Source organism: Balaenoptera acutorostrata, chromosome 4 (genome assembly GCF_949987535.1).
Source record: "Balaenoptera acutorostrata chromosome 4, mBalAcu1.1, whole genome shotgun sequence".
Lineage (NCBI taxonomy): Eukaryota > Metazoa > Chordata > Mammalia > Artiodactyla > Balaenopteridae > Balaenoptera > Balaenoptera acutorostrata.
The window spans coordinates 35,259,323-35,276,041 of record NC_080067.1 but is presented as its reverse complement, the minus strand read 5'-3'; the positions used below and the strand labels follow the sequence as shown (position 1 = coordinate 35,276,041).

Genomic DNA, 16,719 nt, shown 5'->3' with positions numbered 1-16,719 from the left:
AGGTTATCATCATCAGTGATGTCATGCAAATATCATGTACCCCCTGGCATGTCAGGATGAGAAGGGCACTTTTTAAAAACCTATAACCAACTCTTTTTAAAAACCTATAACCAACCCAGTCTAATCGTAAGAAAAATATCAGATTAAGGGACATTCTACAGGATACCTGGCCAAGACTCTTCAAGGCTGTCAAGGTCATAAAAAACAAGGATAGATTAAGAAACTGTTCAGAGATCAGAGGAGACTGGGAATACATGATAGTTTAAAACAATGTGGTAACCTGGACTGGGTCCTGGAACAGAAAGAAAACATTAATGGAAAAACGTAAAATCTATCCAGTCTGGAATTTAGTAATAGTAATGTTACCACTGTCAGTTTCTTAGTTTTGACAAATGTATCATGGTAAAGTAAAATGTTAACAATGGGGGCAACTAGGTAAGGAATGTACAGGAACTCTCTTCTTTGCAATTTTTCTGTAAATCTTAACATTATTCCAAAATTAAAAGTTTATTTTAAAAAATCAACAATGTTCTTATACCCTAGTAATAACCAATTAGAAAATGAAATTCCAAAAAGGTCTAACAAAATACATGCAAAATGTTTACAGAAAAAAATTATTAAACTGATGTATATGAAAGACCAAAATAAATTAAAAGAAAGACCACAACATCATAGGAAGACTGAATATTTCAAAGACAGTGTTTAATCTTTAATCTATGAATTCAATACAATAATAAACTCACTGGATGTTAATATAAATACTCTTTATGAAAAATAAAAAGGTTAGAGACAATAATGGGATTGTTTTATATCTTTGTAAATCTCTTTTAATATCTATCTTAATAGAATACAGAGAGATTCTCATATCTGCTTCTGCATTCAATTTGTTTTGATATCACACACCATGTAGCCTCTAGAAACCTCTTCTATAAACCCTAAGAGAATCCCACTATCTACCCATCAATACATCTTTTTCTCTTTATTTTTTACAATGCATTTCAAAGTAAGCTGCAGATATCAGTATACTTCTCCTCAAATACTTCAGCATATAAACTCATTACTTAGAGTTTAGCATTTTTTTATTAGTTCTTTTTTTCTCTTTATGTAAAACTTACATACAATGAAATGCACAAAATTTAAGTATGAATTTGGTGATTCGGACATTGCGCAACCCAAACGTCTCTCAAGATACAGAACGTGACTCTCACTCCCCAGGAAATTCCCTTATACCCTTCTGAGTAAATTCCCCATCCCTCTCTAGCCCCCCAGAAGCAATCACTGTTTTGATTTTTTTTCTACCCAGATTGTCTTTGCCTTTTCCAGAACCGGTCATATAAATGGACTCATACAATACGTACTCTTTTATGTAAGGCTTCTCTCACTCAATACAGTGTGTTTTAGAGCCATTCATACTATTTTTTAAAAAGTATTTAAAATTATTTTACCTACCATGAAAATGACTATCAAGATGAGACAGATGCCCACTATGATAAGGAAGGGGATTAAGTAGTATTCCAGAGGAAGGCTAAATTCTGGAACTAAGATAATGTGGCCCCTGGAAGAAAAGAAAAATTAATAGTTGGGAAGTATTAAAAGTTGCCAAATTATGATATTAATTGAAAACAAAAATATTTTTAAAAGGCATTTAGACATTACAATTCAATCCACTAGACACATCTCATTTTCTAACATATGATTTCTAATAATTTAAGGGATGCTTTTTCCAATGTTAAGTCAATTTTACATACCGGCCAAAATAATTTGCCTATATAATTAAAAGTAACTTTTAGACTGGGTAGAGGAAATCAGCCAATCAATACTTACTGTGTCCATCCTGGAAACACGTATTTACTGAATTTAGTAACCTGGGTAAAAGTTAGCATATTTTACATGCAAAATCAGCATTTAAAAAATGGCAGTGCTTCAGGCAGCATAACCCCGTCCCCAACCAAATCACTGTTCATAAATTCCTCCCATGAAAAAAATCTCTGGAGCCACTGTTGAAAATATACTCCCCGTTCCCTTTATGCTTCACATGAGCTTGTTGTACCAAGTACAACAGATATAACCCCTGTACTCCACATTCATCTGTGAGATATGGAATGAAAGAACCGGCAACAGAATTCACAGGAGTTGTAGCTTCTCTCTTCTCAACCTTCTCCACAGCTTGAATGAAAAAAAAAAAAAAAACGCTACAAAAAAGTGTATGTTGCGCGTGGGGACAGGGGGGTAGAGAGTACCACAGGATTTATTCTCCTCTGTTACTAACCATGGTTAATACGTTATATGGTTTTTTTTTTTTAAGATTTATTTATTTTTTTTATTGATTGATTGATTGATCGCTATGCTGGGTCTTCGTTTCTGTGCTAGGGCTTTCTCTAGTTGTGGCAAGCGGGGGCCACTCTTCATCGCGGTGCGCGGGCCTCTCACTATCGCAGCCTCTCCTGTTGCGAAGCACAGGCTCCAGACGCGCAGGCTCAGTAGTTGTGGCTCACGGGCCTAGTTGCTCCGTGGCATGTGGGATCTTCCCAGACCAGGGCTCGAACCCGTGTCCCCTGCATTAGCAGGCAGATTCTCAACCACTGCGCCACCAGGGAAGCCCCCATTATATGGTTATTAACATACAATACTGCTATTATAAAAATTCACTGGGACTCATGAAATGAAACGGAACAGAATAAGCACACTATCTGTGTTGCGTGAGCAAATTTTACATGGCAGCAAAATCCTGCAATAGAAAATACCCTCAGACTAGGGAAGGGTCTGTATAATGGTCAGTGAGATGACTGATTTCTCCATAATATTCCTGTGCTACTCAACTAGTACGGTGCCAGCAACACTACTTTGTTACCCACTGCTGGCTGGTTTTTTAAGTAGTGACTCCAGGTACTTCGTAACACAAGGGTTAAATGCAAAACAAAAATTCTCAACGTAAAAGGAAATGAAAACAGGTTGACTCCTTCGCCCATGTAGAAATGCTTAGGATGCCCTAGTACTCAAGAAAAATAACATGAAAACAAATTATTTCTATTCCCAAGCGATTTTTAAGTCTTCATGCTATTAACAATTTTATTCACATCCAAAGAGCTCTATCAGTCTTTAACAAAAAGAAGAACAAAAAAGATAATACCAGGAATTTCCCCCAATAATTTAAATATTTTCCAAAAACTGCTAAGATTGCTAAAAGTAGCTTTTTACTTCACTTTCCAGCAGAATGACAAAAGATTTATATGCATTTTTGTAACTTAATATAAAATACTGAAGTGACTGATACATCATCAGTATAAAAAAGAGAAAAGCAAGCCTGGGCTCCTCTATTTGATACCATCTCTTCCAGCATGAGGCCAGCTCTGTAAACAATGTCCCTGTTCTTGGTACAAACCCTCTGAAACTGCCCCAGGGCCACGGCTGAGATACAGTAGCAAATGGTGCCACTTTTAAGTAGAAGAGCCTTTCAATGAGATGCTGATCCTCTGCAAACTCCCTAACTACTTCCATCAAACTGCTATAAATTAACTGTTAGGGTTTAGAAGCCAGATTAAACTATATATAGATAGAGATACTGACACTGAGCTTTTAAGATATTTTAGAGCCGTCTACCAACTGTAGACCCTTTAAAGATCTTCACAATATATCTTGACAGTAAACTAAAATGGTTTGAGATATAGCCGGCTATATAAACGAGATAGCTTATAGTTTACTGCGTTTTCTTAACCAAATTGCTAATGGTGAAGGTGGTGATGGCAATGATATAGGATGGAGAACTACAACAGAATATCAGTCCCCCAGCTTTATTTCTATTCCCTCTGCCCAGGTTCCCACAACTGAGGCTGCAGACTCATCCCTGTCCTAAGCCCAGATCAATCTGTATTTGAAGGAGGAGATATTTAAACAGCTTTTAGTAAGAATCTTCCCATACTACCTCCATGTCCACCTCTCAATATAGTAATTTCCATGTGCTCTGCAGCTAAGACTCCATCACTGAAGCAGAGTCTTAAGCAACCTAGGAAATAGTGTCTCATTCTCCTTTGCATGAGTTCCCAGGCTACTTTCAAACCAGGTGTTAGGCCTAAACTCTAACTTGAATAATAATCTAACAGTAACAGTAATCTCTAATTTCCCAACCCCTCTGTTGACACAGGAGGTCTTGCCTTGTCTGTTTTGTTATCCAACCCCCATCATGAATTGGGAGATTGGGATTGACATATATACACTAATATGTATAAAATGGATAACTAATAAGAACCTGCTGTATAAAAAAATAAATAAAATTCAAAAATTCAAAAAAAATACTTTAAATATATATATTCAATCATATTTGGCAGATGCTAGAAAACCAAATCATTTTAAAAACAGTAAATAAAGGGAAAGAATCAAATGTTTATCCTATCTTTCCTAAACAGACTGTACATCAAGGTAATCAAATAATTGATAAGGTGTGAGTCCTCTTTATAGAAGTATTTCAGCTAATAAATGAAGAAGGAATTATAAAATTAGATTACTTGCAACTCCTAAAGAACTAATGGATCTAGACAATGATCATTAATGATTGCTGCCCTCGCAAAGAGAGAACCAAATATTATGTCTCCTGATGGAAATACATAATAACACACATAAATTACTCTTGCCTCACCTATCCTCCTGGCCCTCCAAGCACACTTGAATTTGAACAAACCTCTAGGTCTAATGAGCAATTTACAGGGAAAATAAGTAACAAAGGAATACTCTAGGCAATACACCAAGGATGCAGTCAGGAAAGTCTGGACTGTGGTAAAAACTGTACAGGACAAATGACCCTGTTGCTTCAATAAATAAATGACTAGGAAAAACAAAAGAGGCATAGCAAGTGTATGGATTAAAAATAGGGTGATCACATGCCCTGATTTGCTCAGAAACAAATCTAAAGACTGAAATATGGGTTGATATTGAATTAATGTTTACTTCAAAAAAAAAAGGTAAAATAATGATAATATCATTATATTTTTTATATATAACCTATCTTCTAGTGATATATTCTGAGATATTTACAGTTGAGATGATAGGATATATAGTACTTGCTTTAAAATAATCATGGTGTGGGGAAGAAAAGTGGCGGGTGGCGCTTCAGAGCGGACAGTCCAAACAAAATTGGCCATGAGTTGATAATTCTGAAACTGAAGGATCAGATTCATTATACTCACCTCCCTACTTTTAAACAGTAGAATAAATTAATGGGTAGGTAGATAGGCAGGCAGGCAGACCGACCAGCCAGCCAGCCAGCAGATGGATGAGGCAAATCAGTATGCACAGGTCCACAATCCCTTAAGCACAATTCTGAAACCTAAAAAGCTTTAAAAAGTAATGTTTGCAATTCATTTGCTAGTCAACCTGAACCTAACTGACATGATAAGATACTCATACATTTATTGCAGATATATATGTAATGTGGTTATGGGATGCTGCCTCAAATCCTATTTGGATGTTACGTAACTTTTAAAAATCTGAAAATGTTACAATTCCATGTTACATCTGTCCCCAAGAGTTGGGATAAGGGATTCTGTGGCCTTGCATTAACACGGGAAGGGTCTAAATATTAAGTAAATAAAGTATGTTACAAAATACTAAGTATTGTATGGTACTATTTTACGAGCACATTATCCCTAATTAATGTCAGCATTCAAACATGCGGAAAAAAATTAAAAGCTTTTTAAAAAACAGTAGCTGTTGTTAGAGAACAGCATCATAGGGACTTTTGTTTAAATGCTTTATATTTCTGAATTTTTCCACATTTTACCAGCAGGTATGTATTACTTTTTTAATGTAAAAAGATATGACTTTACCATTAAAAACAAAACAAGACTCTTTAAAATACATATTAAAATATACAGACTTTTTCTAAATGAAGCAATAATACTGAGGTAAAAGCAAGTAGTAGTTCTCCACCCCCCATTAACTACATAAATATGGCTGACAAAATAGCATCTTGCCTAACTATTTTTAATACAACATCCAAAATTATATTCCCTAACTTAATAAAAATGTTCTGAGCACAGAATACGTGAACAGTATTTTAAATATCAAAACTGTATAGGGAAAATGACAAAAATAATAAACAAAAAATCCTTCCCTCTCTTTTTTTTATTCATATCCAAACTCAAATATTCCTGGATTTTTTTCCCCCCTAAATAATTAGAATTGCATTTCATTGTGCCAGTTTCCTCTTTTGGCAAATGTAGATAGTAAGAGATAATAATAACATCTAGAGGGTTGTTGTGAGAATTATAAATGTAAAGGCCTTGTTTCATGAGTGCCTGGCACTTGCTAATTCCTCAATAAATACTACTGCTTTTATTATTAATACTGTTGTTATTGTTCCTCTTAGTCAAAAGGCTGTTCCTGTCCACTATGTTTTGGGGAGCTGTTTCACGGAAGAAGCTCTGAAGTGTTAATTTAATTGCACTATTTCTATATAAGATAAGACAGCTGTGCCTTAAGTTAGTTTCAGTCAATTTGTTACCATGGTAATGAGATTTTGGGGAGAAATTCCATAAGAAGTTTCTAATTCCAAATCAAACTTTTTACACTTGAAAACAAACTTCCTGTGTTTGTAAAAGTTAGTCACTTAACACACTGTGTTTTGGATTCTTTGTTTATAAAATAACATTTCTTTTTAATAAAATACAAACATGTCTTAATGAAAAGTATCATATAAATGTAAATCAGGGACTTCCCTGGTGGTCCAGTGGTTAACAATCTGCCTTCCAATGCAGGGGACAGACGCGGGTTCGATCCCTGGTCGGGAACTAAGATCCCACATGCTGCGGGGCAAATAAGGCCACGTGCTGCAACTACAGAGCCCACACGCCCCAATGAAAGGTCCCGCGTGCTGCAGCTACGACCCAACACAGCCGGAAAAAAAAAAAAAAAGCAAATCACATTGCTTCTAAATACCAATGGTTTGATTAAACTATAAAAGGGAAAGTTTTTTTTTATCTTTTTAGTAACATGGGTGGCTTAATCTCTCTAGCATAAATGTATTTGCAATATGCAATCATACACAGAACAAACAGTACAATACAGTAAGTCTTAAAATCATGACTTAAGAAGATATCATTTAGCACGATAGAGTACATTCTAAAACAGAACTTTGATTACAACTAATCTTATATAATTCTACCCTAATAAAGAGAGTAATTTTAAGTTACATGATTATTTCTTACACCCATTACTTACCCTTTTTCATATGTGAATTCATCTTTCAGGGAATTAGCTGATGATTCACCAATAAAGACAGATGGAATGTCAATTTTCTTTAGTACCTCAACTGTATAAAACAATAATAAAATTATTCTTCAAAGGCCATACTTAGTGTAAAATCAACTTAACCTTCTTCATAATAACAGCAAATACAAATGGAAATAATTACAATCAACTTGAATTGTCTATTATTTGATTTTCCAGATTGCATATTTATACCACCATCAAAATGGCTGAGAAACATTATTACATTTACAAAAACAAAAGCTAACATTTTGCATATAACATTACCGCACTACCTCAGTAGTCCTGAGATTGAAATATAATACTTATTTTGATTATTTCCATTTGATTTATTTGATTTATTCCTCTACAGACATAATTAACTATTAGAAAAGGAAGAAGAGGAAGAAATGTAAAGTGTTTTTTCCATTCATAACTTAATTCCTAAATGAAAAAGTGAACAAAGCTTTTTTTTACATACCGATTCCCATGAGAGGTGTAAGCCAAAGAATGTAAGAAAAGACCACTTTACAACAGTCTGAAAAATGACACCACACATCTAAGGCTTTACAGAGTGAAGGGCTGACAGTTCAGAAAGGGCACAGGATAGGGAAGCTGGGTAAATTTCTACTTCCTCCTAAGCCTGGAGTTCATGATAAGCACTGTGTTTTGATTCGTGTCTTACGAAAGTTTACTTTTATATCTATGTTAAAAAACCAAAATCAAATGCCAACAAAAAAAGAACTTTGCAAAAATTACCCAGTACTCAAGATGAGAAATAAAAACAATCATCTTACTCTTCCTATAGAAAAAGCAGCCATATTTTTAACTGCGAGTTATTTTAACAGATTTGGCTTTAGAGGAAGTCCATTTGTTTTCTTTGGTTATACGTTTCACAACAACTTTGTTCTACATTTCTTATAAAAATGTATATTTATTATTTATTTAAAAGAGGGGGGTGGATACAAGTAAAGAAGAACAGCACACAGCCATAATCCTTCCCACCCAAAGACAAGGCTTTCATTTGAAGCAGTATAAACAGTTCTTTAAGTTTCGACAAATGCATACAATTATGTGAGCACCACCACAATCAAGATAAAAAATGTTTTATCATCCCTCCAAATTCCCTCATGCCCCTTTACAGTCAACCCTCACCACAACCTCGGCAACCACTGATGTATTTTTCTTTAATTCTTATAAAGACAAGTTTTAAAGTTTTAAAATCTTGGTATCCTTAGTAGAGTACATTTTTTTTTTCATTTTCAGATTGTTTGGATATATGCAAATAAAATCATTCATTCCGTACGTTCTCTCTCTTTCTGTCTCTCTCTCACACACACACATACACACATGCCCGTATCATATAAACCCTAAGAGGGAAGGAACCAAAATGGTTAGCAGAGGAACACTTAATCACTATCTTTATATTACTAAGATCAATAAATATTTAAATTTTTGTATTAATGGGATCATATAATAATGGGAAAAAGTATAGGCTTTTTCCACTTAATGGTCTACCTCAGATATCCTGTCATGTCAATAAATAAATATCTACCTCATAATTTTTAATAGCTACAGAGGTACTGTTATATAACCATATATATTTTAGGGAGATATTTTCTGTCATGATAAGAGATCTTTCTCTTTCACAGAACAGTTTAAATTTTAATTTATTTGATAATTAAAACTTGGAATTGTATACACTTTGTAAAATGCTTTACTCTATCATGAAGATACTCTGATAAACTTGAGGAGGAATTTTTGGCTTGTAACTACTGGCTTAGAATTATTGGGAGCAACATAACTTCCCTGAGTTATGATATCTAATGACATGGTAAAAGCTCCTCACTTTAGTCAGAAGATTAAGAAGGGGGAAATGACGTACACAAATATGAACAGCCATCCTGGAGACTTTGCAACATCATTTATCTACTGAAAACAAAACCAAATGTTTTAGTTCACAAAATACTTTAAAAACACGAAATCTTAATTCTGATCCACAAAACAACTCTGTGAAGTATGCGTGCCAAGTAGTATTATCGTATCACAGACAGATTATAATTTAAGCAGCCAGCCCTAACCTCTCCAGACGCATACGTCCAACTGCCGGTTCAGTTTCTCCATTTGACTGCCTAGCAGATGTTTCAACCTTAATGTTTCTCAAACGGAATCCTCAATATCTCTTTTCCCTTAATCAGTTCTACTTCTACTCTTTCTCATCTCTGTAACTAACTATTCACCTAGTTTCTCAAGTTAAACATCTTGGAGTTCTCCTTGTCTCCTCCCCTTCTTTTTTATTCCTTATATCAAACCCTATCAACCTCAAAACAGATCCACAATTCTATCACTTCCCGTCACAGTCACCGCTAATACTCCAAACTGCCATCACCTCTTGCCTGGCTGCTGCACCCATGTTCTAACTGGCCTCTCAGTTGGCACTCTTGCCCATCTCTCACCTTCAGTCTATTCTCCAAAGAACAACCAAAGTGATCCTTTAAAATCTGTCAGATCACCTCACACCTCTGCTTAAAACCCATGTAAAACAAATTCCAAAGTCCTGCAAGACCCAACACGATCTAGCCCCTGGCTCCTTCTCCAACTTCATCCCCTGCAGCTCTCTCTCTCCCTTGTTCACTCTACTCCAGCCACTGTGATTTTCTGCCACACCTTGAAAACACCAAGTATGCTTTATCTTTGAGCATTTGCATTTGCCTGATGTTCCCTTTCCTCGGAATATCCTCCTCCAGAAATCTGCATGGCTCAGCCTCTCACTTTAGACCTATGCTCAAATGTCAAAGCCTCATAGCAACCTTCTCTGATCACCCTATCTAAAATAGCCATTCTCCTCTCATCCCTGTCACTACGTATCCCTTTAACCTGGCATGTTTTTCTTCATAGCACTTACCACTACTTGACATATACCATACCTCTTTGATTATGTGTTCATTTCCTCTCTCCCACCCTAGAATGCAATAATAACAATAATAATAACTGCAGCAATAATAATAGCAGCTAAATAACCATTAAATGATTACTAAGAACCAGGCAGTCTTCTAGATGTTTTATATGTCATAAGCAACAAACCAGTGAATTAAGTACTATTATCATCCCCATTTAACATATCAGAAAAGTGAGGCATAGAGATGTTAGGTAATGTTCCCAAGGTCACATAGCTGGTAAGTGGTGGAGCTGGGATTCAAACCTTGTAAGGCAATACTCAGAAACCATACTCTTTAACTACTGCATTCTGTTACCTCAATGAAAAGTATGAGCAAAGCCTTAAAACTGTATCATTTCCTGCTGTAGTCATGATGCCTAAGAGAGTGCTTAATGCAGAGTAGGCTGACAAAAAATATTTGTTGAAGGCAGAAAGCAAGGAAAAAAGGAGAAGAAACAAACCCATACTGGTAACTTGCCCTATTTACACAGCTAGAAATTTGCACAGCCTAGACCCAAACTTGAGGCTCAGACTCCTAATGTAGGCTCTTTCCACTCTGCTATGGCATGGGTTTTCTCATATACCTTCTTTCATATGATCTTCAAAACCTTGTCAGGTCAAATAAAAATTAAAATTATTCACACTTTCACAGACGAAAATAAAGGGCCTGGAAAGGTTAGTAACTTTTCCAGCAGCACAGGTCAGTTCATATATCAACTAACTTGGAATAAACCCACATTTCCTGGTCTTGAAGTTCGTATTCTTTCCCACCACATTCTGCTGCCTCCTGAAGATGACAAATGTGATTGACTCACTGAGCTAATCTATCATTCTATGTCCTAGATGAAATAAGAAACAGATACATTCCTGTGTGAAATGTTGGCAAGAGGCCTTTAAAACTTCCTTTTGGGTCCAGATATTAGAACCTCTGCTCTTAGGAGAACACATGTGGCTATGATCTAAGCCTAAAAAGAGCGATAGATACATGCTTCTTTTAATAAATCTGTGCTTCCTTTTCCTCTACCAAGTAACAGCAAAGATGAAAATGGTAAAGATCTTTACAACGTGTTGGATATATGAAATGTTCAAACACATATACACTCAAGGACAGAGCGAAATGTCATGGAAAGTAATCCAAGCAATGAAGTCAAGAACCAAAATTCTGAACAATCTCTGAAATATAATAACTCAGTCGGAACATTTCCATAGCAACAACAGGATTATATGGTTATGTGCTACTTCTAATATTTAGCACACTTTCCTTAGGAACTGATATGATAATCACAAAAAGGTTTTAGTACAAAGACAAAACAGGTGTTAAGGGGAACTGACACTTTCATCTTGCAAATTTTTTATTAAAAGCGTGTCAAAAGAGTAAATAGTTTACAAATACTAATCATTTTATTCAACCCAGAACCCTTGAGAAGGTCTTGAGGGTTGCTAAAACCTAGGCCCAGGCCTTCAGCAAAACACACAAAGAGTAGGTAACTTGCTCAAAATTATACATTCAAAACAAATAGGAGCACACATTTGAATTCAGGCCTATTTTTAGAGTGTGTACACTTTCCGTTTTGCCAGTAATGTATACAGGTCACAAAAGTGACTAGCCTGGGAGGTACTATGTAGGATAATAATATTTTTTTAATGGGAGGTGATTAAAGGAAGAGAAGACAACTGTGTCAAATCTGTAGTAAAACAGTACTAGTTTATTTGATAAGTAAAATCCCTTCATCAATTCCTCTAATTCCTAAACAGTGGTTATCAAACCTTTTGTGAAATGCTAGAACCTCTTAAGGGTACTTCATGCATTCTACAGTTATGATTTAATCAGCTAGAAGATTAAAATAATAATTTAAAATATAAAGAAATTAATTAATGAACTTATTGCTAAGTTTTACTTTTTATATATTGTAATTTTGCCCCAGATTATATTAGGGGTAAGAAGGAAAAGAGTTCAACTCACCAACAACAAAAAATACTGTCTCATGTTATAAAAAGATTTTTTTGGTCAAGGAATCCAAAATATTTCCTACTGAGGATGCAGTTATTTAAAGTCCTAAATACATTCCAATGGAGTATATCAGTCCATAGCTTTAGGTCTGCTCTTTGCTGAAAACTCTTTCTTGCATATATGACTCAATCCAACTTAATAACAAGAGGTATTATTGTTATATACTAAAAGAAAAACAAAAACAAAATATTTAATCCTGAATGTTGGCAGTGTATTTATTTAGTGTATTCTGGGTTCTGAACCCAATTGCCAATGTGTGTGGGGATCTTCCCACACCATCAAACAACTCAACTCAATTCTGACATTGTCTACCTGGAGATATAGCATCAGATTCCACAGGGTTAGGGTTCGGTCTCACAAGAATCCCCATCCCCCACTTCAGACACCAGCCACAAGTCCAAGCTGTTACCTGTGCTTCTGACCCACCCACCAGCTACGGACTGGAGGTTCCAACAACCCTTACTCCATGGGTTCAATTAATTTGCGAGAGCAGCTCACAGAACTCAAAGAAACATTTTATTTACTAGACTACCAGTTTGTTATAAAAGGATATAATTCAGGAACAACCAGATGAAAGAGATGTATAGGGCAAGGTATATAGGAAGGGGTGCAGAGGTTCCATGGTCTCTCCAGGAGTGCAACTTTCCCAGCATCTCCACGCTTCCACCAACCCAAAAGCTCTCTGAACCTGTCCTTTCAGGTTTTTACAGAGGCTTCATTACATAGGCATGACTGATTAAAACCACTGGCCCCTGAGGTCAGGGGGTGTGACTGAAAGTTCCAACCTTCTAATCACCTGGTTAGTTCTCCTAGCAACCAGCCCCATCCTTTGGTGGAGTCCAAAAGTAGTCTCATTAACATAAAAAAGACACCTTTAACACTCTCACTAAATTAAGTGAAAGGATACAGCTTAAAAATCAGTCTGATTAAAGCCAGTTATTTCATTAAAATTGGTTCATTTTCTCTAGTAAAGAATAAGGAAAGACATTCCCATTTTGAATGGAAAGCTACAGGCATGCCAATATACGTTACGGGGCTAATAATAACCAACTGGCATAAGAGAGCACAAGTATGTGGCTTTGAAATTCCACAAGAATACAGTAGCTACTTAGTATTTCTGCATATCCTAAAATTTAACGTTGTGAATCTCTAAATAAATCACAAAAATTCTCCTATGGCATCCTTAACTCAATATGCTTATCTCTATTTAAAGCTTTGGCTTTCCTTTGGTTTTTTACCATAATATCAATACATCCTCTAAAATGAAACACATAGGTTAAAAAAGCAACAGCAACAACGACAAACTGTTCAGAAAAGAACAAGTCAATTCCACTTATATTGTGAACAAAATTATCCCAAGAGGATTAAAAACTGGAAATTATCTTTCTGATGGAGAAGAAATTTTGCTTTTTAAACAGAAAATGAAAGAAAAGAAATTCTGGTAAGTTTTAGTTTTGAATGATTGGTCAAACAGGAGAGAAGAAAAGTGATACCTGTACTTACTGTCGTTGGATCCCATGCTAATGAGGTCATCAGAATCAACATTGTGAACTATGGCTGCTTTGTATCCTGCCCTCTGTGCATTTAAAACCTGCAAGTCAGAAAACAGTCATGATAGGAGGAAGAAAGTGCTTTGTCATAAGGCCCCTCAACTTCAGCAAACATAAATCAATGAGCCCATAACATACAACTAGAACTAGATTATGTATATATACAAGAACAGATCTCAAGTGTGTTCTGGAAACATAATGTGTTTTATTAATTGATTATCAAGGACTTCTTTAGATATCTTGATTTCACTCATGGTACTAAATGAAATGAGAGGCAAATAAAGGACAGAGATACAAGCTACCAAACCAAAAGGATCCAAAGCAATAAACCTGTCTGGCTCTAAAGAGGTAGAGGCTTGTGATCAAGCTCTTGAGTCATGAGCCCTTGAGAAGTCAAATCTACCTCTGCTACTTACGAGTGCATTAAACTTGGGCAAATTCTTTTTCTTCCTTAATCCTCAGTTTCCCCAACTTTAAAATGAGAATGGCAACAATATTTTTCACATATGTAAAATAATTTTTTAAATGCTTAATACCATGCCTGATACCTAGAAATGAATCAAATAAAAGCTATTCTCATTATTAGCTTGATCATCAACGATTTTCTTTAAAAATCCTTTCTAAAGCTTTGAAAAAATTAAAAATAACTCCAGCCTGAAGTTGCTTACTTTGGTTCTACTAGCTATATAATCTTTCCTAAAACTAGTCTCCAAAATAGTAAGCTTCGCACCATAAGAATATGGCTAGATGTGTGGAAGAATTTTCGTACATGAAAGATCTGAAAAGTATCCACACGTTACCACACCTCACTTTTAAAATAACAATCTGTTTTAAATAAAAATAAACCCAGACCTAACTCCTTTGGACTGTTTGGTAAAAATGAAGGATCAGATCATTATTTGCATACTGGTTAAATAAAATGAAAATTGGGTATGTAAACATATATATATATATAAAATAGTTTTGAATACTTGAAATACTTTTGAATACTCTGGATATAATTCTGGATACTTAATACGGTAAGAAACTCTTGAAACACTGTTTTAGTTATCAGCATAATAATGATTCAAAATTCTACCATAATTCAATAAAGATAAGACCTGAGTCAAGCTCCAAAGAGTAAGGGAAAGCCCAAAAAGTCGGGTTCCTGAGAGTAAAAGGAATGCCCAAGTGTTCAGCAGACTGGATTTGAATGCTAAGTAAGAAAAATGAGGTTCATGTATTCAACCCCAATCAGGTAAGAGTAAAATTCTCTTCTACATTACCACTGACTTCTCTACAACTACCTCACAAATGAAAGCTGGAATTCTGAAAGAGACAATAATGTGCATTAATCAGGATATTTTTATCCTATCATCAAAAAACCCCTGAATCTGCAGTGCCTCAAAGAATTAATATTTTATTTATCTTTATAGTCTCTACAGAACCTACGAAATAATATCCTGACAGAACAGGCACTCATTACATATTACTAGAATGAGAAAATGTACAAAATATGTGCTTAAATTAATAGCTCATATTATAACATTACAAACACAAGAGAGAAAATAAGGCAGTTTTTTTTTTAATGAATTAAAATAGCATAAATAGTTCACCAACATAGGACCTACTGCTCTAATGTTGGGAATAACGGCAAGAAAACCAACCAGCCAACAAAATTGTTACAAGGAATGTTTTGCACTCATGCAAAGAAAAGTCAATAATCAAAAAAGTAAGTTTACTATTTTTTGCCTATGTGTGCATGTTTTATTTTTAGGTGGATTTTGTTTGTTATACAACTAAAATTTAAGAAAATGCCAGCCTCCACAGCCTCTTCTCCGTAGATTTTACTGCTTTCCAAGGGTAGGGGGAAAAAAAATCTCTCAAGAAGAATATAATAGCTTCTAAACTTTATTTCTTATTTATTACTTATATATTAACCTATTATTTATTCATTATATTATCATAGCAGAACAGACTTCACTTAGCTTTTACTGAAACAAAAGTATACTTGGTTGGGGTTGCTATTAGTTTATCTGATGCTTTAATGACCATTTAACTGTTCCCCAAAAAAGCTAACCAAGTAACTAAGGAGAAATGTTTCTTTCACGAATCCAGAAAACAACTGTTTCCAGAGATACAATTTAAGAAATGTAGAATTTATATCAAAAGTTGTTCTCTCCTAATATAAAACTTAAGTTTTACATTTCTTTTTAAAGCCAACTAATACACAAAGTCATTGAAATTACATGATTTAACTTGTTTCCCTGAAAACTATATATTTGTGAGCAAAGATACAACATGTTAAGATACACAGAAGGTGGTCTCAGGAGCCATGATAAAGTGTATGTAAAGAAACATAGTTCAATTCAGTAAGTGTTTGCTGAATTTACATAACAAGTAAGGTACAGTGTGCTGGGCACCATGCAGAACTCAAAGGTGAATCAGAAACAATCACTATCCTCAGAGATCTGGATACTCATGAATATCCAAACAGATGCTTTCTAGCCCATCTGCTCATGCTATCATCTCTGCTTGGAATAGGCTTTGTCTTCTGAACGCCTAATCAGCCCTTTAAATTCCATTACCTCCATGAAGCCTGCCTGTCCTGGTCCATGCCCTGTTCCACATGCTGTCCCAAGCACCCATACAACTGCTTCCTGCTTAGTATTTATATCAATTTGTTATCTTATATAGTGCCTTATAGTTGTTAGGGGAAGCACTGACAGAAACCGCCCGCCCTGGCCAGGCAAGGTAATAGCCACTTGCATGAGTTATATCACAACAGGAGATCATGGTAAGGAACATGGAACTAACAAGCTACCACCAACCGGAAGAATTCGGGAAGGGTCAGAAGGAGAGAAGAGACGCCAGTCCACATGTCCTACCAACCTCCCAGAATCCTTCTTGACGGAATCCACCTTGTCTGAGTGATGCGTGTGCCACCAGGAAGGACCCTGAGTCAGAATGACTGGCCGGAGACAACCCAGAAACTAACCCCA

The 16,719-nt window shown here is 35.5% G+C and overlaps 1 protein-coding gene across 3 annotated transcripts in view; it reads right to left on the bottom strand.

The window, feature by feature from the left end:
- Positions 1-16,719, bottom strand: part of RNF13 (ring finger protein 13) — a 182,064-nt gene that overhangs the window by 44,711 nt on the left and 120,634 nt on the right. For 2 of the 3 annotated variants that reach the window (XM_057546016.1, XM_007188123.3), the window contains exons 5-7: positions 13,692-13,779; positions 7,213-7,303; positions 1,450-1,555 (exon numbers count right to left, since the gene is read on the bottom strand). In XM_057546016.1, the coding sequence (XP_057401999.1) occupies positions 1,450-1,555; positions 7,213-7,303; positions 13,692-13,779 (285 nt within the window). Of the gene's footprint in view, positions 1-1,449; positions 1,556-7,212; positions 7,304-13,681; positions 13,780-16,719 lie in introns of all 3 variants that reach the window. The other variant, XM_028167971.2, reaches the window with a different exon arrangement.